At 35.0% G+C, this 27,828-nt stretch overlaps 1 protein-coding gene across 1 annotated transcript in view; it reads right to left on the reverse strand.

The window, feature by feature from the left end:
- Positions 1-27,828, reverse strand: part of TRRAP (transformation/transcription domain associated protein) — a 92,875-nt gene that overhangs the window by 52,638 nt on the left and 12,409 nt on the right. Inside the window, exons 15-40 of the mRNA XM_035548873.2 lie at positions 26,681-26,915; positions 24,802-25,129; positions 24,594-24,691; positions 23,755-23,949; positions 23,009-23,200; positions 21,122-21,287; positions 19,554-19,810; positions 18,461-18,661; positions 17,707-17,858; positions 16,370-16,569; positions 15,387-15,604; positions 15,054-15,251; positions 14,267-14,527; positions 13,162-13,323; positions 11,812-11,908; positions 11,251-11,372; positions 9,836-10,006; positions 8,557-8,625; positions 4,612-4,731; positions 4,132-4,251; positions 3,612-3,776; positions 3,105-3,286; positions 2,616-2,814; positions 2,081-2,209; positions 1,286-1,552; positions 502-708 (exon numbers count right to left, since the gene is read on the reverse strand). Of these exons, the coding sequence (XP_035404766.1) occupies positions 502-708; positions 1,286-1,552; positions 2,081-2,209; positions 2,616-2,814; positions 3,105-3,286; positions 3,612-3,776; positions 4,132-4,251; positions 4,612-4,731; positions 8,557-8,625; positions 9,836-10,006; positions 11,251-11,372; positions 11,812-11,908; positions 13,162-13,323; positions 14,267-14,527; positions 15,054-15,251; positions 15,387-15,604; positions 16,370-16,569; positions 17,707-17,858; positions 18,461-18,661; positions 19,554-19,810; positions 21,122-21,287; positions 23,009-23,200; positions 23,755-23,949; positions 24,594-24,691; positions 24,802-25,129; positions 26,681-26,915 (4,711 nt within the window). The remainder of the gene's footprint in view (positions 1-501; positions 709-1,285; positions 1,553-2,080; positions 2,210-2,615; positions 2,815-3,104; positions 3,287-3,611; positions 3,777-4,131; positions 4,252-4,611; positions 4,732-8,556; positions 8,626-9,835; positions 10,007-11,250; positions 11,373-11,811; positions 11,909-13,161; positions 13,324-14,266; positions 14,528-15,053; positions 15,252-15,386; positions 15,605-16,369; positions 16,570-17,706; positions 17,859-18,460; positions 18,662-19,553; positions 19,811-21,121; positions 21,288-23,008; positions 23,201-23,754; positions 23,950-24,593; positions 24,692-24,801; positions 25,130-26,680; positions 26,916-27,828) is intronic.

Here is a 27,828-nt window from a genome sequence, read left to right on the forward strand (position 1 = left end):
CACTCCAATTTTCAAGAAACGATACACACACTACTTGCCTCACCCAGAAGCAACCCAGACAAAAAACAAACAAAAAAAAAACAACACACACCTATCAGCTGTTCTGTATTGGAACAATACACTGAAAGCTTCACTACTGACCTAAGGTCTGGTATATCTTTTGCTTAAACTAAATTGACATTTCAAAGACTTGTACTACATGGGGAACATGTTTGGCAGCTTATAATGCCATACCAAGAAAGCTTTTACAAATAGCAGAGATACAAAAGATGGTTTAGCAAAAAAAGAAAGCACAAAGAACAGGATCAAAAGTGAAAACACTTTTGAATTTGCTATATAATGTTAATAGTTGTTTTCAGTTTTAAATAAATACCTACGCAGACAGCTGATGACTTCTGAAATTAAGACATTAATTTGGATTACTTTATTTTGTAATCAAGTTGTAGTTTATTTCCTTAGTATCTACGATACAGTAACTACCAGAATAACTGGTACAAGTACCTTGAAGTGTTGTACTATCAAGTGCAAAATATGTACTAGTTGGGGAACTGTGTGACCCTCTTCCACAATGATTTTTCTTGTCCAGTGAGTCAGCATCTGGTGTCCATCCTCCATGCGGGCAGGCACAGCCGGAGTCAGAATAGCCATTGCTTGCCTGACAATAGCTCGGGCTTCCATTGCATGAGCTTTCAGGAGACTATGAAAAACCTAGAAGTCAAGGTTTCTGGTTAATATTAATATTATATATATTTTAAAAAATATGTAATGTATAAAATCTGCAACATACATTTTTCTAATAAACTTTTTTTTTTTCTAGAGGCCAATAGTTCAATATATGGTGGTACTTCATTAAGCATTACTTCTATATCCTTTGCATTCCCTTTTTTTTCTCCCTCTCCAGTGTCCAACTTGAAGTTATCCTTTGATCCCCACATACCATCTCAGCTGAAATTTGTCTCATTCAGATGAAGAAACATTACTGATTTTGTTAATTTAACCAAGAGGATTTTTCATTATGCTCTTTAGCCACTCTTTTTTTCCACTTATATTCAAACTTCTTTCTATACTTTGCCATCTCCAAATAAATTTGTATTAATATTTGGCATCTGTACTTGCTTATGGAGGATGAATTTAATTGCTTTGTGTATACTAAGTATCCAAAACTACTGTGACAACTGTAGTTGGCAACCTCCTACCCCAACTCTGCATTGTATTAAAAAAGAAAGCACACTACAGAACTTATCAACATACCTTATGGGTATGAATACTAGCACTGAGTCCATACCTGCAGAACTATCTTCTTATGTATAGCAAATTTTGCAATGATGTGTGCCAAAAGCAAATGTCCACTGTATTTGCATGCTGGGTCCACACATGCTTTGGACAGGAGACATGGCCAAGCAAACGTCATCAGGCGTCGTAGTTTGCTGTTCCGGTTTTTGTTATTGTCATGAATGTGATGTGGAGCATGCTCAACCAGAAGCGTGGCAAACTGCAAGAGATATATCCTGAGAGAATCCAGCATATCAGCCTGTTTTTCTGGATCAAGTACCTAGTTCCAGGAACAATGAAAAAAGAAAAGAAAGTGTGGGAAAATAACTATAAAAGAAAAGTCCTATTTTTTGCTTCTTGAATGTTTGCTTTTTGTTTAAGAAAATAATTAAATACTTAAGAAATAATTAAACACTTTAAATTGAGTTTAAGAAATAGAAAACAGCTTCCTAAGATGAGAACTTCTTAACAGTCACTTTGATTTGTACTGGCTCAATGAAACCAAAGTAAATTACAGAGATGCTGATGGTCAATCACAGTAAATTTTGCTTATGAAAAGACTGGGATTACAGCCACTTAAAGCCCATTTCTAAAAAAAGACATTCAAATTCTAAAGAATCATAAAAACTGAAAATTGTAGTCCAATCCTATTGATGATTGAAGGACCTTGCAACCGTTAAAAGTTATGACGTGATTTAACTTACCACAACACTTACAAATAGCACAACAGTCAAATTGGGATTGAAAAGCCAAATGAGAGAAACAACTTATTATTTTAATTTTCAAACACTAATGTAAACAGTATTACCTTTGTGATAAAAACACTAGTGATGCTTTCCGGATTATCTCCTTCTGGGTTTGGGGGTCCCAACAGCTGTTCGCCTTCTCCCTTTTCAAAGCTGTACAAGAAAGCAGGATTCAGGATGTGTTGCAGCACCTACAGAACATCAGCACAAAACAGTTACACTCAAATACTGGACTCTTCTAGCAGCAGTCACCATTCAAGTATTCATATGCAAACCTGCATGTTAGAGACATTTCGTTACAAATGGAAGCTATAAATAACACCTTAATAAACAGATGCACACATTTTTTTCCTCCTTTCCCTCTTTCAAGGGCAAGGATTCTTAGAAAGCATAAACTAAAATAGTCAGCACTGAAAGCAAGATAAACTGCTGTCCCTGTTTATTATCACTCTTCTTCAGGTATGATATTTTCAAGTAAATGGCTCTGCCAATTATCAAACTCGTTGACATTTAAGTAAGTGAGTTTTGTTGCCCTAGTTCCCAAGAAGAAAATTAAATCTAAATACCAGACTATTTTGATTTAATTGCTTTAGTTACCTTGGCTTTGAGCTCATCTCCAAAGTTTGGGTCATTGAAGTCCACAAACCGGAAGAACAAAGCCCGTTTTTGGGGGATACTATAGTTTTTAGGAATCTCTTCTTCCATGTACTCCTTTAAGAAAGTCATATTGCAGAGAAAACGACCTGTAAAAGCCCGAAGCAACTGGAAGAGCAGCTCTATATCACCATAATTCCTTCTGTAAAAACAGAAAAGAAAAAGCTTCTTTAGGAAAAAAAAAACAACAAGCTACCAAACTACTATTTTGATGACTTGAAGAAACTAATACTGGTTTTAAATGAGCAGAGAGACAAGAACAGGTAGTACCTGAGGTCTGGTTTTAGAGCTAAAAGCAGTACTATGAAATACATTAAACTTTCTCTTCATTGACTATTAACTAATTTTAGTATCCCTGTTTATATTCATAATATTTTCATATTTTATTAAATAAATATTTACAAGCCATAGAAAATAAATGTTTTTACGTACTTGCAGTAATTCAACAAGCAATATGCTAATAGCTTAGGTTCTTTCCAATTTGTTGCAGCCATGTTCTCCTTACGATGTCTCTCCTGAAAAGCTTCACTCACCCATACACGTTTCAGCTGATTCACCAAGGAATGCTGATTTGCTAACCAACATTCATCATTCTTAACAATAATACTTATGATCTGTCAAAACCAAAACAAGACAAATGCACAGTCAACACGCAACAGATCTGTCAGTGGAAACAATGATATAAAAAGCACTTCTTTCAGGTCGATTAAGGGTTCTAAAATAATCCAAAGTCAAACAAAAAGTAGTTTAGATCAATTTCTAAAGGACTGTTTTGTTTTTATTTTTGTTTTTTAAAAGAAAGTTTTCCTTGCCACGTTTCTCTCTCGTATCATGCTTCGTTAAAGAAAACTATAGTTCATTTGAAAGACTGTACGGAAGAGGCCTTTTGCTAAAGAGATTTTAACTATCCAATGAAGACCAACAAGAATAAATGAATACCTTGATAGCCTGAAACTGAAGATCAAGACGCAATGTGGTAGTGCTTGGAGAACCGGGTCTAACAGCTGCTTGGGTACCAACAGGCAACAGAAGAGTGATAAATCGATTTGGATTAGCTGCCAGTACATCTCGTAGAGGTTTGGCATCTCTATGTTTTAAGAAACTCTGAAAAAAAGGAATAAATAATTTTAATAATGACCTTTAAAAGCAAAAATATCAAGAGGATACATCATCCTGTAGTTTTTATATTCATCACTGAAGTTACAGAGGTTACATTTTATTTATTCGTGTATGTAAAAAAGCAATACAACTTCAGCGATAAGGCATAAAATTAATAGCTCTGGACCAACAAATGTAAAACAGAGAACAGGCACCTTGCAGTTAGAATAAGGCCATGCTTAAGGACTATAAGGTCATATAGACAAAAATAATACATGTAAAAGATCACAAACGTGATGAACCAAAAGTGTTTGAAGAGGAGGTTTTTTTTTTCCCCCTCTCCTCTGCCCCTACCACTTACCATAAACATTCTGCTCCACTGTGGATCATTTAAAGTGGCTTCCATCATGAACAGCTCTACAGTCTGGGATGGATGACGTGTCAAAAATTTTATCAGAGGTTCCCTGAATGGACTGCCAGCCTGCAAGATTCAAAATGCTTAAATTAAAAGTGCAGAGTGCAGACTGTTTTTATTTGTCTACTAATTTACTAGCACCCAGAGAGAAATTGAAAAAAAAAAAAAAAAGCAGCACTTGTTTTGGCATTTATGCAGATACAAAACATTCAGAACTTTCACGATTAAGATTTGCCGACAATATCAAAACTTTCTTTTAAGACAAGAGAGTAAGACAAACATTAACACCTCCTAAGAGGACTGGAAAGCATTTTTAAAAAACAAATATTTATATCACACACACTCACACAAATATGTGGAAAATTCATGGCATATTTACAAATAATATACAGCAAAAATATCAGCAACGTTAATTTCCACTTTTACCTCAATCAACATCGCTCGTTCTGTTTTCATCACAACTTCCAGCAGAGGTTTAACCAATGTCTGAGGGGCAGCTGGGATAAGATGAAATAGATTTATAATTGCTGAACAAATCTTCATTTCCTACATGTAAAAAGAAACACGATTAAATTAATATTACCAACTACATAGATTACCGTAGTATCATACATCCTACCATTTTTTCCTCTCTACATCAGCAGAGCCAGAAAGGGTTAACATATACACAATATCTACTTACCACAATATATGGAATAAAATTCTCTTATGGAACTTTGCCCTTCCCACTTGCAATATCATGGTTTTATTTTATTTTCTTTGTCAGAAAAGTGGTATTTTATAGACAAGAACTAAACTCTGCGTAATGATAACCGTGATGGGGGAGTTGCAGAGTGCTCACTGCTGCACTACACCAAGTAGCTCATGCATCAGAAAGCCAGACCTTCCTTTCTAAACAATTTTTCATGTACAACCCACAACCCCAGACTAGACATGAAGAACAAGACAGACAGCTTTCTCCCAGCACTGCTCAGTACATCTTGCAAACAGCTGGCCACTCTGGAGCAGAGTCAGCTCTCTTCTCCCACTACATATTCTCCCCCTAGATAATGAATTCTCTAAAGTCCAAAATAATATAAGGCTTTTGTTTCATTATGCAATTTAAATGTGAACTACATTTCAGTTAATGAGATGGTGCATTTTCTTCAGTAAGAAAAGGCAAGAGAAAAAAAAAATCCACCCTTATCCCTCTAAAACTCATTTCTAGTAAGCAGTATGCAACAAAATAGGTACCATATGCATTGCATTTCCTCAACTGAATTTACAAAGTATTAGGCCCCCCTACTTTAACATGTTCTGCCTAGACCAGACCCCCAAGACTACTCCCATGGATTGAAGCATAAACACATAGACTTATGCCTTCATAGAAGCTGAAAATACTGCTCTTCCTAGTAAAAACACGTTTTAGATCCTGAACAGCAACCGTGTAAAAATGACTCTGCCACAGACAAACATAAGACAATACACAGCACTGCACTCAAAGGCACAATGCACTCTGCCCAAAATACAACAAGAAAACTAACATCACAGTTAAGAATAAAAGTAAATCAAAAATAAAACATGAAAAACAAAACACAACAACAAAGAACTTCCTGGTGCCTCCACTGAGTTTCTCACCTCTACCCCTTCCGTGGCAGGCTGAACCAAAACAGAAGTCACAGCATGAAAAGAAAGAGCCCACAAAAATATCAAATAAACGAACAAACCAGCATATGCTATTCTTCAGGCTGCAGTCAGAAACTGACCTCAGTAGGGTTATTTTCTCACCTCAAACTGAAAGCACGGAGACAAATGAATCTCTCAGACACTCTGAATTGCTCTCTTAAGAATTAGGATGAAAAGCATCCTTTTTTCTACTTGTATATAGTTTATACATAGCTTCCCAAGTATGTTTAACAAATAAAAAGATATTAGAGATGATTAAGTTAGGGGAAACAATCTTTTAGCATCTTCAAAGACAAATTTATCCAGCATTGATCATGAAACAACTGTCAATATTTGAACTACCAAGCTACACTCCTACTAATAGCTGTAATGCAGAATTCCCACCTGTTCATGTCCCACCATTCCCTGTTCACGAGAGGGAGAGTCTGAGGCAACTACCTACTCAAAATTCATTTCTTCCATTACTGAACATGACCTAAAAACTACGTTTCTCCTTGAGGAGGCGGGGAAGAATGGAAGAAGGAATTTAAATGAAAGATTTCAGTCATCAGGCCAATAAATTAGATCCTCATCTCTACTTAAGATGTTATGCCCTAATTTGTTCACTTACGTAAACAGGCAAGGCACAATTCAGGAACACAGCAGAACTGTCACAATATCATTTAGGTGAATGAAGAACTTAGTTGTTCTGGCAACAACTGCAAATCTTTACAACAGTTGTTAATTATTATGCCATTCTAACTGAGATGGCTAAAGTTTTTACATTATCTAGAAATGTCATTTACATATGCAGACTCGTTTCTTAGACATTTTGGACATAGACCATTCCATTAAGAGGCCTTACTGACTAGCCACTACGTGCAGCATGCTGAAGAAGTTCATAACAACACCAGCATCGCCACCAAATGGCACCTTCATTACGTGCTGCTGGAAGAGAGATGAAAATTCTTTAGGTCAAAGAAATTATTGTAATACTGTTGTGTGTCATTTCAGCTACCAAACAAAAGGGTTTCTTGATCACCATTCTCCACTGTGTGTACCATCTCCTAGCTCTAATCACTCAACCCAAATGATGCGACCCACTTCAGGAGCTTTTATGTGAGTATCGCAGATTTTGGAATCTCAGTACAGCCTCAATATGGCAAGTGAAAGGCCAGCTACAACTAACTAACCGCTGGTTTTACCATCCGAGTTTTTCCACGTTTAGAAGATACAATACAGCAGCAGTACCCTATACATACGGACATGTGAACACAGACTGCCAGATCATTGGTATAAAGATCACACTGTCTGTGACTGCCTTCAGTTTCTTACAGTTTCTACTCTTAAGGAAGCTTTAGAGCAACAACTGGGAAAAAAGTAGCATTTCAATCAACTTTGCAGTCATACAATTCTATCTGAAAGCATTTTCATAGACTTCTCCCTCAAGACTTGAGGGTTTGTGTTCCTCAGGTTTCTGATGTGCACCTCCCCCCAACACACATTTTAAGCCAACACTTAATAATAAAAAAAAAAATTTAAATCATGTTTAGGAGACTAAACACATAACTACACAGAAAACGAACAGAAAACATTAAATGCAAAAGAATTCACCATTAAACGTTATTTAGTGATAAGTAAAAACTGTTTTACAGGTGCCGCACTGTGGTTTGAAAGACTATCGCTACGTGAAGCTCTACAGGACACCTGTAATCACCATGTTTGTGTAAAAATCAATCCTAAAAGAAGAATATGAAGGCCTTAGAACTACTCTGACCCGAGTAAAACATTAGCGATTAACTGAAAAATGTGCAGTTTCTAAATTTAAGCAACAAATTCTACTCCATTAGAGGACCTCTAGGTCAAATATAAAGTAAAGACTGAATTCAGATTTAAAAGCTCTCTTTGCACTCACAGGAAGAGCAATGAAAAAACACTAAGCCAATTCCATGTTGAGGGAAATAAAAAGCCAATCTATTTTCATTCTAATTTGAGAAACAAAGATATTAATACAACTCCGCCCAATTTTTCAATAGTTGCAATAATACATCTCAACATTTATATTAAATTATTAATAAAGTCTTGATATAATTAAAGGACTTCTGGTAACCTACATGAAACCACTCTGAAGCAGGAATTCCTTAAAGTGAAGTATTGCTGAAGAACCCACTGTGTTGGCATTAAGTTGACAGCAGCTTAATGCAATTTCCCATTTACAGGAGAATTATCTGTCTCACAGTTCAACATTGAGACCGTTGACTTGGGTGGATGAGAGATTTTGATGTGATCTCAACTGGTAAACACTGAATTTGTTTTTCACAAATTATAAGTAAAGTTAACTGGGATATTATTATTCCACAAAATTTTCAAAAGGCTGTTATGAACAAACATTAGTGAAAAGAGAGGGATAATGCTGCTGAGCTCATCATCTACAACAGTGAAAAAAATTCTAAGCAGAAAGTACTGAAAAAAGAAGTCAGTGAGCTGTTCCCACACCAACCAGTACAGAATAGGCTCCACAGTTAACTGTTCCCAGCAGGTAGAAAGCTCTGCTTACTAAAATTTGTAACAACCATTCAATATATGTAAGTTCATTAGCTTGTAACAAAACATCAGTTTGCAATCAGTTATGGCAGCATTTACAAGTGAGTGAGTTCTGCAATTCCTAAACATTAGTATTATTTATTTCTTCTTTGTCTTCCCACATAAAAGCATTCATTAACTTACATTTCCATCACTCCTCTGTCCACCTTTGTGTGTAATAACTACAACTTCCATCCATTTACGCAGGTGTTGCTATCAAAAAAAGACAATCAATATTATTCTTCTAATTATACCATTCCATTTTAGCAAGTGACAGCATATACTTCAAGAAAAGAAAGAGGCAGAAATTATTGTTTGAGGGAAACAAAGGGGAAAATGATTAGTTACTTCTGTTCCCTCAGATTGAAAAGTTAATTTACTATTTGAAACCATACAGTTCACACCTTCAAATACTTTCAACTCCTTCCAAACTGAAAAGGTAGGAATATCACCTAAAAAAAGCTGTCAGTAATCTATATGCGATTAGAAGACTGAGTTTTGGGTGTGAAATGTACAGGCATCTTTCTCACATCAAGACCATGGCACTCTCCTGCTAGGAGAGTGCAATAGGGGACTGCTAAAGATTTTTATTAGAATATACCTAGGAACTTTCTTTTTCAGTTTAAATCTAAAGCACTCTACAGGAACAGCAAATGCTGAAGTTGGTACCAATTCGATTTTTATACTCTGTAAAAGCAAATATGACATTTAATGATAAAAAAAGCCTTCAGCTCTCAATCTGGTTTTACCACTAGCAACTGAAACTAGAATCTGAAACTGAAAGTCAGGTGTGTTGACTTCTAAAGGTTGCCTCAAGTTCTCTCCATATTCAAGAAAGCAAGGGTTGTAAGAGTACATACAATAAAAGGCATAAAAATTTGAAGTCAGATAGGCAATGATGACAGGCTTATACCTGTCCAATTATTTGCAACATACATGTACATATAAATATTTAAATAGCCCTGACAAAAGAATAGAGACTTTCCACACACACTTTAAAAATTGAAAATGAAGTAAGAAGGGCAATACCTTTCACTAAAATGGACTTAGCCTGATAGGAAGTAAAACACACGTTCAAGGGATTACTTACTATATTATGCTGCTGGCACCTTACTTAGAAGTATGACCAAGCAGACCTTAACATAATGATGTATAATTTCACAAGATGAGAACGCCTCTTAACTTTTTGGTTTAGCAGTTCTTTAGAAATTAACACAAACTTTAACCAAGTAAATGTTTGAAGATACTCATTTTTCCTATTAATTGTGAAACAAAAACATTTTACTTGGAATTTATACATTAAGTCACTACTGAATTGTTCTTTGACTTAAAAAAAACAAAAAACCTAATATGAGTTAAAAGACAATTTCCTCCAAAAGACTGGAAAAAACAAAACAACACCACAATACTTGAGTGGGCTTACCATCATTTGATCACAGAATTTATCGTTAAAAGAGTTTGGAAAAAGTCTAGTGACAGATGTCAGACGATTCACAACATTTAGTGTCAGGCTACGATAGTCTCCCAGCATCATAAGCAACGGCCTCATGTGTGTATGAATTTGATCAACTTCTATTGTAGCTCCTTCCAAGAACTGCAAGAGAGTATAGGTTCAAAATATAGCACAGAGCTTAGTGACTTCTGTGCAAGCAACTTACTTGAAATAATTTCTGCTGACTTCATTTTTTTCTTTAATTTTGTACTTTCAGAATGCAACAGCTCAAAAGATATTTATTACTAGAAATATATGCAATGAAAAGATGGAAAGCACTTTAGTATTCTTGATGTACAGCAGGATATTCCATGAAACAATCAAACAGGAGGCCTTAATTACAGACAAGGATTGAAAAATTGCCATAGTTATAAATGAAATTTACAGTTATAGACAAACTCCCTGGGCACTACTTTATTAACAAATGGCTGTGAATCTGGCTGAAAGCAATGGAGCAAATGTCTGTTAAAATCCACACGTATAAATGAGAAACATAAAACATAAGAGAAAACCTGGCTGCAAGCAGCCAGACAGAATATTTCCTGTCATAATTAAACATCCTGTGGGCACTGATTTATCACAGGAAAAGGTGGTGGAAATGATTAGAAAAATCTCAAACGAAACACACAGGTCGGAACAACCCTTAGTTCCTATACCTCTTACCTCTCAACTGAACTGAATTGTCAGCAAGTCCTAACTAGTAAGTACTTTCCCTTTCATGGCCAAGTGACATGAAATGGTGAAATCTGATCTCTAATTAGTCAACAGCCTAAGAAAACGTAAACCACCAGTATTACTATAATGATATTCCCTGTGACGTACCACCCAGTTTACACCTCATTATGAAGAGGCTGTAAGCCTTTTTATTATCATTTTCTATATTTGAAGGAAAGGTATTAAATCTTATAAAATCTTGCTGAAGTAGAATTAGGTCTATCTACCAGGCCACATATCATAATGAGAGAATATGCTTTTCCCTGTCTTTCCAGCTTCTCTCACATTATAGCCTAGCATCCACAGAACAGATGCAGCATAGCACCGTTACTAATTCTGGCCCTAAATAGTACACAGACGGTGCTGTCCCTTAAGGTAACTGCAATACTGTGATGCAGAGCTTAACTCTGCCATATTGCTTCCATTTCCAAAACCAACCATGTGTTTCTATCAATTCTTTTAGGAACAAAGAGGAAACACAAGAAAAGCTTTTACAATAAAGCCAGACATGCGCATTTGTGAAACTGCTAAGAAAGGCTGACACATCTTCCCAACTTTCCCAAGATCTGTAATCAAGAAGTAAAGCAGAGAGACCATATGACTCGAAAGCAACATTGTTTTAATGCACTAACCTTTCTCATGCATGCTTCTCCTGCCTCCTGCAGTTCATTATTTGTTGAATTAAGTGCCTTGAAAAGTGCAGCAATAATTTTCTCTCTTGACTGAGGTAAGTAATTGCAGGCAGCTAGAGCATCTGCAAATATCAAAGTAAATTTCTCTTTGCTAACTCAACTTTAGAAAGAGAAGAAAAAAATAATTCTACATTTATTCTTTTCAAGCTTCTTTTACTTCATCTTGAATTACAGACTGCTAAAGCCCAGAATGCTTTGCCAAAAGCAACAGGCATCATAAAACAGGAAAAGAATGGGAAGTCTATTAACAGACTTTTAAAGTTTTCCTAATCCTATATAACATAATTAGTCTAAAAATATTTTGGGTTAATTTCAGAAACTAAATCTTACTCATTAAGAAAGCAGCAATACTTCCCATTATTCTCCATTAAACTGTGACCTCTAGAGAGCAGTCATCAGTCTTCAAGCTCTCAAGTTTTCTGCTGATCTTGGGAAGACGATTGCCCTTTGCTCACAAGGACACTTATCTACATCTAATTTTGTTTATGAACTTTCACTTACTTAACGCAGCAATGCGAAGAGGTACAAGTGATGGAAGACTTTTGTAACAAGGTAGCTTCATTAAGGCAGCATCTTCAGCCTCACACAAATTCAAGAGCTAGGGAAAAAATAAACAAAGGCAATCATTTTAGCACAGCATTATGAATGATGGTTGGAACAGTATTATCAGTCATCCTTTGAGCCTTGTTTCTTCAAAGACACAGGTTTATTCAAATTACAATCCCCAAACTTCACCAACAGGCAAAAATTCTACTTGAAATTACAGTGCAAGTTTCCATGAAAACTGATGGTTAGCCAAAGGCAAGAGAACCCACTAACTAAAGAAAAGTCAGGCAAAACTTAGTGTTTTTACAATTTGCCAATACCTAGCAGGTCTATTTGCAAACATGCTGCACATGTGGTACAGGGTGTAAAAGAATGTCTACAGAAAAGTTTGCCTCCTGAATCACAGTGAAATACTGAAAATACTGAGTACAGGGGTAAGAAGAGATGGAGATTAAGAGGAAAAAAATATGCTGAAAATGTCTTCAGTAATTCCTATGGTCATGGGTAACTGCCCTGAGGGACAATTCTTTCCTATAGAGCCCTCTTTGCAGGACAGTATTTTCAAAACACATGTATGTTTCTGTTAGAAAACACTGAACAAGTTGGAAAGAAAACGATGCAAGAACAATGCCCATGTCTATATCCAAGAACATTACTACAGTTGAGATCTTCACAAAATCAATACATCACTCTCACCTTTATAGACATTTTTTGACACTTTGTCTTAAGAAAAAAAAATGAAGGTCCTCTGAATGGACAACTATATCCCATACTTGCCTTGCTAACTGCAATTGCTGTTGGTATCAAAGCCCTTAACTTACATTTGGACAACACTGCTAGGAAACCAAAGGACTAGACAGTTTCTCCACATTAAATCCACATACTAGGGTTTTGCTTTTATATCTGATTTTATCCAAGCAGTTAGGGACTCAAAAACCTTAACGGAAAATATATACGTTTTGGTACAACCATTGGTATCGTATATATGCTGTGCATAAAATAAGATTTAAATATTAAAGTTAGGGCTATTAGGACTAGGAATGTAACATCAAGATTTATTTAACACGTTAGAACATTCTACTTAGCTCAGAGCTAGTCATTCTACTTAGCTAGTCATTCTGCTTAGCTCAGAGCTTAGTCATAAAGGCAGACAACTTCATTGGTCCACATTTCAAAAGGCAAACTCTTCATTTCCAGGGAAAGTTTAAAATACATAGGGAAAAACGTATTTACAGCAATGAGAATTCTAACACCATCATTACTTAAGTAGCTACATTCAAATATGAGAACATAAAAAGGAAGTACCTCTGTGTAGAAAACCTTGTGTTCCACGACATTTAAATCCATTGTAAACAACCGAGGTTGCAGGGTTGTGCAAAATGTATTCCCCTCCATCAGTCCGATCTGGGCATTTGCAGGTTGATGCCTAAGTAAATGCTTTTTAGGAGGAACCATGTCTTGCAGGACCTACACAATGAAATTTAGATTACCAAATTAACAGCATATTCAAATGATCCCATAGACCTAGCCACTAAGACAACATTAGGTATGACGTTTCTATTCATTTCCTACTGGGGCTCCAGATATACCTCTTTAGAAATCACTAAGCAAGAAGAAAAATGTTTCTACGAACTAACTGAATTCAGTCAGTCAGGGAGAAAACGCAGTATCTCCAAATATTACATATCCTCTGTGAACAGATCTATGATAGTTTATAACTTCACATAACTTTATAAACATATAAAAAAAAAGAAATTCATAGACTTAAGCGTTTAAAACGTTCAAGTCCAGAAACAAGAATATTTTAAGCTCCTAAAACATCAGAAAAAAAAGAGACGTTCAGGTAAGTTTTTTTCCCCCATTACAGCAACTTTTCACTCTCCTCCATAAACACCTTTAACAATATAAGGTATCAGCTGGGGGGCTTCTCTATATGTTCCCAAATTGCAATAATGACATCTATAATTTTATATGCTGTGGTGGCCTTCAGGACTTACGTATGTTTATACTAGCTTTTCAAGAGAACAAATGCTATCATCTAGCAAAAAGCAATTTCAACCAGCTTTGATCTGCATAGTCTTTCTGGATATGCCTCATATTTAGATATAAAACAGAAAACACAGGGTCAAAATAAAGTATCTATCTGGCCTGCCATCTGATTGGTAGTAGGATGCACAGTCCATAATTTCAGGAAGTAAATCACTATCAATGCTGGCTAAGTAACGAGGCAGTACTCCAGCCACAGTGTATTTTAAACAATGAAACACAGTAAATGACAAACACATGCTATCAAGCCACTAAGAACTTAATTCGCTAATGTGAGAAAGTGCGCTCAGAAACGCATTTTGCAAAGTCAAACTGGTAAACAACTTTAGACTTGCTTGGACTTCCAGTAAGTATTTCTGCTTACCTCTTTGTGTGGCTCCATAATCACAGTGACGCTTTTTCCAGTGACCTGTGCAAGTACTTGCAACGAATGCATAGCCTGTTTTCTCACAGTAGAGTTTGGAGAGGTTACTTCTCGAACAAGATCATGTGTCACATGATGGAAAGACTTTTCCTGTGCTGCTAGGATTTCTTCTGTTTTTTCTTCATCTTTTAAAGGAGTTGCACATCTAATCAAAAGCTGTTCTAGTGTGGTCTTTGCCATAGCAACCGCTCCATTGGAAACCTAAAGTATCATGGATTATTTTTATTTTTTATATTTTTTAAAGTACAAAACAAAAATAACAAATCTACACACTACTCAACAACAAACTTTGCACTTGTCTGTGATGAATCCTCTGGAAAAGGCACACGTTCAACTAATCTTCCCACCAATCTTTCCAAAGCTGTGAGTTGCAATGAGTGAAATCTAAGAGCTGGAACACCTTAGCAGCGGTGTCACCATATGATTCACAACTGAGAAAAGATCAAGCAGCCAATTCTCTAGCTATCTGTAACTACATACAGCTTTTTAATAAGATGAACACCTCCAAACTAAATGCAGTCCAAGTTACAGTGAATCTAGAGATCTTTCACTGATCTAAATGAGACTCGTACATTTCTACTCTGAAATGAGCAAATGCAATTATTACAGAAACAATACATTTTGAAGTTAAGTAAAATCAAGATCAGAAAAAGCTCAATTTGTGTGAATTAAGAAAAAAAAAACTAGTTTCCCCCACATTACTTGATATAGTACATTCATTCTTTACCTCTCCAGTTAGATCCATCATAACAAAGAGAAGTGCCTTCAGGAAAGTCTGCTGGTTCTGGAGGACCCAAATTAGTGGAAGCCGTTCCATAAGAAATTTAATCGACACAACGCCTCCTAGTTTAGCATACCAAGCTTGTTCGTAACAGCAAGCACACAAACGTTCCACAATGTAGGAAAACAAGGGAAGCTGACATGCCTGGAAACAAAGAATTCTATCAGTTTGTTTTTTCAGCTCATTGGTATCCTCTGAAATTTTAGAAACAAAATTCAGCTGTCTGAAACTAGGTAATTACAAATTTTTTCTAAATAAGAAAATTATGCATAATATTACCCTTTCCTTTGACCCCAAGATGATGCTTGCAACATCAAATATCACTGCTAGAGCCACCTCTCCTATTTTGCAGAGCTCCTTCTCCTCATAAGCCATGCAGATTGCTATGGCATCAATAAGCACCAAGGGATCCATGCCTTTCGACCCATTTTCTTCGCTATGAAACATGGCTGTGCTAGGCTGGCTTCCAACCTGATAGCACTGCAGCAGAAAAGGACCTGTAATTTGTATAGGGAGAGGAAGAAGAAAAAGATAAAACAATGGCTATTGAAATATGAATAGTCTTTCAATTAAATTTTACTACTTCTCTGACTAGAGGATGGCAAAAACAGTAAGCAATGTGTCAATTTGCATATAAATGGATTGTAAGGCATTCTTCACTCTTAGAAGAAAAAAAGATTACATCTACTTGAATATTTTCTTCTATGCACTACACTACACACTGCAGAAGCCTGCTAAGAAGATTTAATTAAAACGAAGAATCTTAAGAAATTCAGATTACATTAACACGTCATACAGTCCAACTCCAAACAAAAAGTTTACTTCATAGGTAGAAGACGCTACAGTGCTTTGCATTTATTTAGTTCCTCTAATAGTCCCGCAAAACTGCAAGCAAAAACAACCCAATTAAAAACCACCTGCAAAAATAACTGCATCTATCAAGTTACCCAAATGCTCTGGAGATATACACTGTACCAAACCCTATTTATTTTATTTGCTTCAGCATTTTAAGAGTATTATTAGGTAATGTTTTTGAAAACTTGCTTAACAATTTTCACTGCTCTATTATTTATAAATAGTTAAAAAATAATTCAGCCACAGAACAAAACCCAACACATCTACCCAGAATATCACTTGTTATAATAGTCATAACAAGATATAACAATAACAAGAATAATACTTGTTATAATAGTCAGCAGTGTTAAGGAAAAAACTTCTCTACCCCTCTCATGACCACAAAATCTTTAGGCCAATTCACTTACCACACTGCTGAGCTACCGCCACCATTGTATAATGGCGAATCAAGCTGGCTACAAAAGGCAGAGCACTCGGTCTCAGATCTTTGATGACTGCTGACATGAATGCCCCTGTCAAAGCCTGCTCAAACGTTTTACGAGCTGGAGTATCCTGAGCTTTGTACCGATGCGAAATAATTACACTGGGTATGGACTTCTCAGTAAAGCTGAAAGACAAAATTAAGTTCATTATAATCCTGAACTGCAGTATTGGCAGCTCAACTATGAACATCATCAAGTACTTGATTTACAGTTTGCTCTTGATATCAAACTCCTTTTCCACCTCCCATTTTCTCCTCATTTTGATAGAGCTAGACTGGTTCATTCAGTTGGTATTAATTTTGTCAACCACTGGTCTCAAACATGATGGATAGCTCAATTTCATCATGAACATTTAAAGCCAGTGGTTCAGAAGAAGCCACATATATTCCAAATAATAGGTATACAGGCTTCACACTACAACTCAATTACAGAATGTCATTTTCAATATTTTGACATTTTCCCTTTTTTAAAATGACATTTGATTTTAATCTTTCAAGACTGAAACATTACTTATCAAATCACTGACCCAACAGAACCTATTCATTGCAAAGCTATATTTATGTCAAGTTTAACAAGTCCCAATTATAATAGCAACTATGCTCTTTAGCAACACTTACTATACTGCAACTCAAAGTCAGCACACACTTTGTAGGCAAAGATGTGAAAGTTGTCTAAAAGCAATGAACTTACTAAGTATCGATGACTCAAATTTTAAAAGATGTAAAAAATAAAAAATCCTTAACTGCCCTAAGACAAACAAAGTCATATATCAAAACTGATCCATCCATGAACATCAGCTGTGTGTATGTGACTATCCTACAGTTTGGTCACTAAATGGAAACTTAATTTTGTATCTCTTTCACTTTGGTAAAAAGTTAGAAGCACGCAAAAAACATTACAATCTTATCTTTGAAACACTATTAAACATCAGAACACTCCAATTATTTAAATATATTAAACTACAATTAAATTTTTAAGAAACTGTCTTGTCATATCTAAAGATTGTGCATCGAACTGTGAGTAAGGGAAGAAAATAAAAATTTGGAACATTAACAGATGTTATTTGCATTAAATAACATGCAGATAAAACCAAGAGGAAGATTTGAAAAGTCCTGCATCAATTTAAAAGGAAGCAGGATAAACCAAAAGGTAGAAACACCATGCAGAATACACTGTTTAGACTAACCATTCTCTCTAAGTTAGGTTACTCTAAAGACACTATAAATTTTACATACACATTTACGTTTAAAGAATTGTCATACTTGGGATGTGCCAGAAGTTGATATAATGCATGCTTATTATCATCCAAGCTCATCATAGCTACTAAGAAACACTTGATTACTTCCCAGGCTTGCCTCCGATAATACGGCTCTGTGTTAGCACTCTTCAAGCAGTCCAGAGCAGTTTCAATTGCCTACAACCAAGAGAGAGGAAAAAAGATAGTAATAAAACACTATTTCTTACTATTTATTATAAAGTGATTAATCAAGGGAATGGTATTTTTAATACATATTAAAAATCACTTAAAAAGCACATACGATTTGGACTGCCCAAATTAAGAAATACAAAGAATGCCTGACATCAGTGGAATGATGATTAGCAACTCCTGAAACTTTTCACATTTTTACCTGCAAAGTCTGACAACTCAAAAAAACAAAAACAAAATCAAACAAACAACCTAAACCAACAAACAAAAACAACAAACACAGAAGTGGGTTTAGATTCTGGTTCTTCATTACGGAAGAAATGAATTAGAAATCTCCTTGTCTAACTGGAGGGATATCAAAACAAATTCAGGTATGTGTGAGATCCTAAAGCCTACTTTTAAGCATGTAATTTCTGTAACGTTGAATATTTATTAATTCATATCTGGAATTGATGGCAGACAGCACACATTTGACCAATTTTTTTTTCTTTATAAGCAAACAAACTTTCAAAAAGTCTGCAACGAAGGAAAACTGAACAAGGTAATTTCTTCGCACAGAAGATGTCCTTACTTCTCCAAAACGTCCTTACCTTTTCCATAGGGAGCTGAATAGATGCTTTACAGTCTGAAAATTCTATTGTAATGCTGGGTCCTTGAATTTCTGTGACCACATATTGTAGTTTCTGTGATTCCTTTAACATTTTCCTGTTACTTCCACCAAATTTGCCAAGTACGCGATAAGCCACATGAGAAATGCTGTCTGCAGGATTGCGCAGTGTACGCCACAAAGCCTGTAAGTATTTTTAAATGTGACATGGTCAGAACAGCCTCACTTCACAATTTTTCAACTTATAATGTATAAAAATAAAAAATAAAAATGAAACAAAACGTTTATTCTTTTATCTAGGTATTTGATACTGCATAACCTCTATTTGATACTGCATAAAGGGGAAAAAAAACACTTATCTAAATGGAATAAAAACAATAAGTTCACAACAGTTAAACTGTAAACAGATTGTCCTAAGCACAGTTATAGATTAGACTAATATAATCAGATACAAAATCTTTGCAACACTGACATGTAATTTTGTATTTATTGTTAATATTAGATGGACAACATTATGAATTTAATTAAAAACAGGAAACTAAAAAAACACCACCATGGGCCAAGTTAAATAACCTCAAAGAGCTAGTTTCAACATCTAAAAAGAAAACAAGGCAATGTAGACTATATGCTAGCACTATTAGAGGAAATAGCCACATTTAAAATGTTCCAAATTTCAGCCATGCCATCTTCACTGGATATGTAAGATCGTAGATAGTTGTCAATCATGATATGCTGAAAGCAATTTGTTTTGACTGTTCTGTTTTCAAGAAATTAGCAATTTTTAAACATTTTCTGTACTAATTCATCTTAAACATAGCGATATTCTTCGTACTGAGTCCTAATTCTTAATTTTAACCTCTTAACAGGGGGTATAGAAGAAAAGATTAATTCACTTTTAAAATTTTCAGAATTTTCAGTTTAGCAGCATAACACCAAATGGTGTTTTGCACACAAATCAGACAGGCATGGTTCTCACAACAGTTTTTTCAAGTTTTTATAACCAAAGTTTCACATAAAATTCTAATGTTTAGTGAATCAACGACCTCTTGTGGTTTAACAGGAAACAACACATTTACCTGCATAAGCTCAGCTCGAACTGGTTGAATATGATCATACAGAAAGTCTGGCTGCAAGTTATCCACGCATAATTCAAGAGTTCTTAAGCCCTGGCTAACCAGGGTTTGAGATCCATTGAGAGCTGACACCAAGGGATCCATCAACATTGGCAGATAAGGGAGCAATGAGCTCAGACGAACTGGCACCGTGAGGCAGAGCTCTACAAACAAGTCCTTCATGTGTTGTTTATGAAGACCACTTTGCAACATATTAAGTCCTGAAAATCATTGATAAATTACACATTCAAAAGAAAATGACAGTCCATAGTTAATTGTTCAAAAATTGCTATTTCCTACACTTAGAATAGCCTGGCATTTAAAATTATGTAAAGTTCATATCTCTAAGGAATGTATTTAGAAAATATAGTACGTTCATAATTACAACTTCCATCTACGGATTTTATGCATTGAATGTTTTTGTAGGTACATGCATATACAAAAAGAACAGCTATGCATACACTGAAATTTAATATTAAATAAATGTTAAAATAAAGTAGCTTTTGAATACAGTACACGAAAATAAAAAAAAAAAAAAAAAGACTGTTGACCCAAACCTTAATTTTGTATCAATTTAAAAAATCCACATGGAGAAAATTGTTTAAAAAAATATCTGGGCTCTTGAAAATGAACATGAAATGCGTATGGGTCATTCACTGTCCCATACACACTAAACACATTCCCCAACTTACTGCACACACAGAGCAGGAAGATTTCATATATTCCACAAACGAAGATAGCAGCTCTACAGTGACATGCATTTTACACAATGAGTTATACATAACATACATACTTGCTAACTACAATAGAAATTGTCCCTGCAAGTTTCTTAATTCTAAATCATGTACATTTATATTTCAACAGTGCTTTGTGTAACTTCAGAAGACAGAAGATAGACATATGCAAAGTAAATGCAAGGATTTTACTCTCCTGAAATTGCTCTGATTTAGGTTGCCTTTAGGTTAAGTAGTTCTGCATGTTTCCTTGGTCATCTCTAGTATCTCTGGAAGATAGCACTTGTAAGCATATATGCTAATTTAATCAAACTGATTCATATTTCCATTTCTTTTTGGAAACTGACACTACTCGCGTTTATATTTATCATGCACCAGCAGGTGTGCACACATCCTCAACTCCAGGACAGCCAGAGCTTCTCTGTAACATTCTTCCCTTAATATCGGTGATGGCCTGGCAACCTTGCTTTTGCTACTATCCTTACACCTCATTCTTCATGCTAATAAAATTATTCATTGCAAAACATGAAATAAACAAACACCCAACAGTCCCAAAAGAGAAAGCAGAAAACAAGCAGCAGAAGTTGTGAAGCAGCCAGAGCTATGGAGCCTGAAGCAGATGAGAGTAAATCCAAGATATTTAATCAAGTGCTAAGCTCAAAGTCAGCAGCTACTTATCAGAGTTAGGGCTTTGTGTTTTTGATGTTTGTTTGTTTTTAATTACATAATATAATTTTATTACTAGTATTCACATAAAAAGATCAGAAACTGCATGGGGAAATAAAGGTATTGCTCTACCTTGCAGTAAGTTTGGTAACAGCGGCAAGAATTCTTGATATAACAGATCATGACTGCCTCCTCCAATAGATCTGAACAGTGCTCTGAGCAGCAGGAAATAGTTATAAGGCTCTTTGGCAGTCTGTGCAAGTTCCATAGAGCTGTTCACAATCTTGTGTAAATGTGGCTATAAAAAAAAATAAAGCTTTAAGATTAATAAATCATCAATTTCATCATCATTGCAGTGTAAGAGTTTAGCATGAGACAAGATTTTCAAATCAAAAACCTTCAGTTATTCCAAGTAATGTGATACCACCCTAATTTTATAACCACTTGAGGAATTGTTAAAAAGTAAATCTGTTATTTGAGCAGCACCAAGAAACAATAGTATTCTTTAGTTAATTAAATGCTGCTTTCACATTAGCCAAACAATCAAGTCTGTTTGCTACTCTAAGCACTAATTGTATTAAAATAAAAAAACTTCTACAAATCTGATGTAACAAAACAGATTTGCTCCAGAGAACCTAAGGATGGTAGCAGAATTGTCAGAATGATAACAGAAGACATTTCACAATATTAGTTTACTCCAGATCTAACTTCATCATTAATCCTTAAATGTTGTGAATGTTAAAAATTTACTTTAAAGACTAACTTTACAAGGAAAAAACACTTACAGAACCAAAAAATTAAGACTCAGTGGCCTTTTACAGCATTGGACATTAACAGTTTGCAGCCAGGAATCATTAAAATTAGCTGCTAAACACAAGAATTCTCCCAGATCAGGTAGAAACAGTGACACAATTCTGGATTTTATTGAGATCTAGAAGTATTCTACATTGCTATGCAAATGCTGCAAACAGCCTTCATCATTCAATTAAATTGTCTACCCAAGGCCCATATCATCAATCCTGATGAAACAAAAACGTAACGAGCATGAAACTGTGAAGGTAGTAAATCACATTCTTTAAATTGGATCTCCAGCTTATAACATCCAAATGACCTCAATTTTGATGACAAAAGAGAAGAATTTAACCAAGATTATACGAATATTGCATCATATTAGTTATGAAAATCACTTCACATTACTGTAATTATTCAAAGAAATAGGGGAAATAGTTTTATCTACTCTGTTCTACACAGAAAACAACTACTGAACTAATCCTGCTACAGCAAATCATTAAGAACAGAAACCATTGTTATATAGTTATCTGTATCAGACGCGTTTATTTAAAGGTAGGGAGAAAAGAAATTGAGGGTCACGTTGTGAGAAGGAGTAGTGTTCTACTACTATTGTGAAGTTTTTCTGTATATAGGCAGCTGCATTTTATGCTGCATATTTTTATGAAAAAGCGCTCTCGCTTCAAGCTCAGAACACAGTGTTTCTAAGCTCAATGAAAGAGATGATTCATTTTCAACATACAAAATGGATTTTTTAAATAAACAAACATGTTGTTAATAGAAAAACAGAATTCCTTAATGCAAACTTTTCAACACCACAGAAGTATGTTTTTAACTTGAGGTACATGTCATTACTGAACATGATATAAATGAACAAGATTCACCAACACACAAACAAGAGATACCAATCTAATCAAAAGCCTTCAGTTAATATGGAACAACAACAAAAAAAGATACACCTATCCTGACTGTTGTGAAGGTTTATGACCACAAGCATGTTTCAGTTATTTAGACTCAGAATTAGCACATCACTTTAGTTTTAAACGTTCACAGAAACTCTTATAAATACGGCAATGAGGTATTTGGTGTTTCAATAATGGTGCTAACAGTAGTTCAAACATGAAAAGACTATCAAACGAAAGAGATAACAAAAAGTTTCTTCAAACATCTGAAGAATGCATTAAGAGACAAAAAAGATTCTTTTTTTTTTTTACTCCAAATGACCTTTACCTTAAGCATTTGTTCATTTTCAGCTGCAAATAGTGAAACTGAGCCAAAGACTAACTTGAACAGCTTGAGATACAGATTGGAGAGTTCCACATTAGAGCCCATTTCTGGCAGTCGATCCAGAAGATACTCTACCAAAATTGTTGCAAAGAGTGCAGAGGTAGTAGGGTTTGCCAAAAAGGAATTGGCAACAATCTATAAAAGGGAACCACAAAGGAATTAATGTCGCTGTAATGAAAAGAACACAGGAAATTAAAACACTACCAATTTAAAACAAACAAAAAAAGATCAACTTTTTCCCCTATCTTCACTGCTGTGCAAACAATTCAGGTTATTCTCAATGGAAAATAACCGTGTACATAATTTAAATATCCAAGTTAAAGTTTATATTTTAGATGTATACAATTGGAAGTGTGCTCTGTAAAATAGCAGAACAGAACATTAACACAACAACCTTTCAAACAGAACAGGAATTTCAAAATGTTCAATACCTTTCATGAATAAAAGTCCACTCATATCTTCCCTGCTTATCTGAAGTGCTCATATTTGCATTGCATCACTTACTCTGTAAATTTTTTGAAAATCCATCTTTACAAAGCATTTTATACACTGTTTCAAATCAAATCCAGCATGCTAATTTCAGCATTATTATTTAATAATTCATCTTCAGCCTTACGTGTTTTAAGGAATGAGCTATTTTCTACAGGCTGGTTATTATCAATGGGTGGGAAAACAAACAAACAAAATACCTGAAGAGCATAGTTTTTTGAGATTCTCTCCACCATATATGGAACGGTAGTTTGAAAGATTTCTTTAAAAGTTAAAGGGTTCATCATTGTGAAGACACCAGCAAAATGCTCCAGAACTTCCTTTTCCTCTTTCATTCTGACTGTCTGACAGTTGGCTACTCGAACATATGTCTGTCCATTTCCTGCTATTTGAACCTATAGCAATTTGGAAAAAAAAATTTGGAGCAACTTTTTCCCCACTATTTTCAAAGTATCTTGCAATTAAAACTGACATTATGCAAGATTCACATGCATGCTTTATACAATTAAAAATCACAAAAGCCAGCACTGACAATAAGAATAGTAAAACGGAGTGTGTTCACCACAGACTTTAAAATCACGGAGTCAGGAGTGGAAAAAGACAACAGCAGGAGATATCAGTGTATTTGTAAAATTACTTAATTCTAAATCATATACATTTACATTTCAACAGTGCTTTGTGTAATGTCAGAAGATAGACATATGCTAAGTGAATACTTTAACTGATAACTCAACTAAAAAAAAATCATTTGAACACCAATAGATTTAATCCGCCACATAAAAGACCAAGATTTTTACAGTCTGACCTGCCAGCATAAAAACAAACAATGATAACTACTAAAAAAATAATTTGTTTCTTGCAAGTGATAAGTACTTTGAAATTCGTAAGATTTCCCACTAAATGTAGTCCTGAAATTAAAGACTTCATGAAATATACTACACACAAAATTTGTATTTTAGCTGACAAAGAAATCCATGTTAGAAGATATAACACAGAGAAATTGTATAAAATGAAAGTGCCATGTGGTCAGGTTACATACCTGATAAATATCTAAAGCTTGCATTGCATATTTTACTAGTTTTATATAAATTTGAGTCTCCTTAGGTTGCAATTGCTTATTGGGAATGAATTGTGCTTCTGAAAGAAGACAAAATACAACAGTAGTTACTTATTAAAAATACAACGTGCTTTAATGCTAGACATAGAATTACAAAAGGTAAGTGTAATTAAATAGTATGAAGTTTTACCACCAGGAGCTTTGCATGATGTTATGCCCCACGTGATTGTCTTGACACCACAAACCAAGGTTTTTACTAAGCTTCGGCAGTCTGTGACCTGAAACGTCTGTTTATCCTCTTTTTCTTTCTCCCCTTGTTTTTCAAACACAGGCACTGGTGCAGGGGCCACTGGAGTGGCTGGGGCAGGAGATGGAACAGGAACAGGTGCTGCGTTTGCTGCTGTTGGTACTCCAGGCAGTGCGGCTTCAGCAGCCCCGAGTTCAGACTGTGGTTTGCATTTTTTAAAAATTACAGAAAGCTGGTATCGTGCTATAGTGTGAAATTTCAGAACAAAAACCTAGGGGCACAAGGAGGAAAGGCCAATAGAAGAGCAGAGAGGAGAGGGGGAGGAAAAAAAGAAAATAAGTTTCTTCTTCACAGAATGTTCTAAATTTAATAATACTAATACTTCATGTCGACATAAACCAGTAAAATTTACAACTGTGTTTCTGGAATCGTTCAAATGACTGCAAACATTTTTAAACGTATCAAAAAGTATGTTTTCTTTAAACAAGTTCAAACAATAAAAATATTTGCTGAAAATTAAAAGCTGATCTCTCTCTACAGTTATATTTAATTTAAAATGAAAAGCAACTTGAGCTTATTTTTAAAAGTAAGATTTACTATTTCAGTCTATTGACTACTAAGCATAAAAAGCTAGAATCTGTCAGTTAATAAGATGCCTAAAACTAAAATATAAACTGACAGTGCATGTAGCACATCAGATTTAAAAAGCAACAATCAATTCAAGAACAGTGGTCCCCAACACTTTTGCCTCTTGGCTGGCACCAAACAAGGCTCATGTTGCAGAAGTTTCAGTTTAAAGTTTTCTGTACCTTTTAAATGAAATAAAATAAGCTGTGCTGGGGCACTGTTTAGTAGTTCAAGGATAATATCAAATAATCTGGAGATGACTAAAATGACCTCCTTAGTGCATTCAGAATGACGACAGTCGGTGACACGGAACTGTCAAAGACGGAGGGGACGCACTAAACCCAAAATTTCTAGATCTCTCTTTCAAAAAAAAAAAAAAAGCCATATGGTTTGGTCAGTCATCCTAAAATGTTAAGACCAATTTGATTTATATTTCAAAACATGCTCTCACATCCCAAAAATAAGATTATTAAACAAGCGTTTACACTAGAAGCATTTAACTTCACAATTGAGTGCAACTTTAGTTTGTGATAGGAGAAATACTAGGCAACATTTTTCAGTTAACAACTTGGCTACATCAAGCAGGTGGAGTTTCACTTGTACTACACCATGGTTGAGAGCTTTTAGAGCACGTCTGATGATTCTATGATATTTAAAAATAATTAAAAAAACACTCCTTCATATAAAAGAGAATCCTTAAAAGCATCAGCATGTCTTGAAAACGTGGGGTTTTCACATCTTACAGATTGCATTGGTCTATGCCAAGAACCTGAGATAGTTGTCTTTCAGGATTTCACTATCCAGAAAAGAAAAAACAAACCATCCAAATAAAAAAATAAAAATCGTAAAGCATAATAAATATAATCCTTAAATTATAAATTTAAGCAGGGAAAGAGAGGAGATTACAACTAAAGCATAAAAAAATTAAGCAATTCCTATCAGCACAAGCATTTAGATTCCCACTTTGAAACAAGTCACTCAATAAGCTGAGTTGGCAAAGCATCTCCACTGTACATAACGCATTATCCCAGTTGCATAGAATTTCAAAGAGCCCTTCTCTGAACTACAGAAAATGAAACAGGATGTAGACTGTTTCTGCATGTTGTCCTTTCTGAATGAGAAAGCAAAGTGCAATTGACGATACAAAATAATAGTATATTCAACTTATTATCAAAAATATGAAACAAATCAATACCTCCAGCATTCTCATAAGTATGTCTCTACCATTTCCATTTTCCTGTTCACTTTTAGACCGGATACAGTCTACCAAATTTAGCAGAAGCTTGCAAGACATTGTCTGAATACTGCTAGGCAAGGACTCATCATCAATGTTCTTGGCAAATAACTGGACAGCAAGGGAGAGATCATTGAGTGGTAAATGCTGTCGGACATGATGCACCAGGTCTGCCAGTGTGCTATACGCAAGTGGTCTATCAGTAAAAACAAGAAATGAAGAAAACACTTTGAGGACAATTATAATTGTTGCTAATTGGACTTAACCAATAATTACTGCCTGAAGCTATTTTCAAGATTCTAAACTAAAACTTTCTATTTTATATGCAAACACGGTTCACACAGCTTTTTCAAATACACAGCTACTGCATAACTCTACCAAAGATGCATTAATCCATTTCACAACACTAACGTTAGAATTACTTCTCTGATCTTTATTCAACCAATGTTGAACATCCTCAGCACATATTTTCATCTACATACAGACGAGAGCAAATTAGGATGCTTTAAACCACATATGAAGCAGAGCTGGCAAGCTCTTTCACAAATAATCCTTGATGACTCATGATTTCAAAAGTAGTTACGAAAACTGATAAACTCTGAAAATAATTTATTTTCAAATACTAGGTTTAAACATCTAATAGACGGAACACTCCTAACCCTAGTACATCTTCAATACGGTACAGTTGGTTCTGAAGCAAAAGCAAATAAGTCTTCTGGTATACATACTTGAATTTGGTTAGCAAAAGCACCTAAAAACTAGTAGACCATTGAAGACATAGAAAGTACACCTTCTCCTTGTTTTTCTTTTTTTTTTTTTCCCCCTCCAATTGTTATGTGAACAAGTTTTAAGGTACTTATTGACAAAACAATTTAAGTCTCATTCAGATTTTACACTGAACACAACCTTAGGTAGTAGTTTCAAGACATATTGGGAAGATACTGAGTTGGATTTACTGTGACCATTGTTTTGGTTGCTTTCTGCAGTTCAAGTAATTTTCACTCACCCATTCATCTCATTTTGCCCTATGCTCACACTGTGCTATTCAAGTGCTAAAAAACAACCATGCCTTACAGCAGCAGAAGCCCATCCAATATTAGAAACTAATG

Source organism: Cygnus atratus, chromosome 15 (assembly GCF_013377495.2).
Source record: "Cygnus atratus isolate AKBS03 ecotype Queensland, Australia chromosome 15, CAtr_DNAZoo_HiC_assembly, whole genome shotgun sequence".
Classification (NCBI taxonomy): Eukaryota; Metazoa; Chordata; class Aves; order Anseriformes; family Anatidae; genus Cygnus; species Cygnus atratus.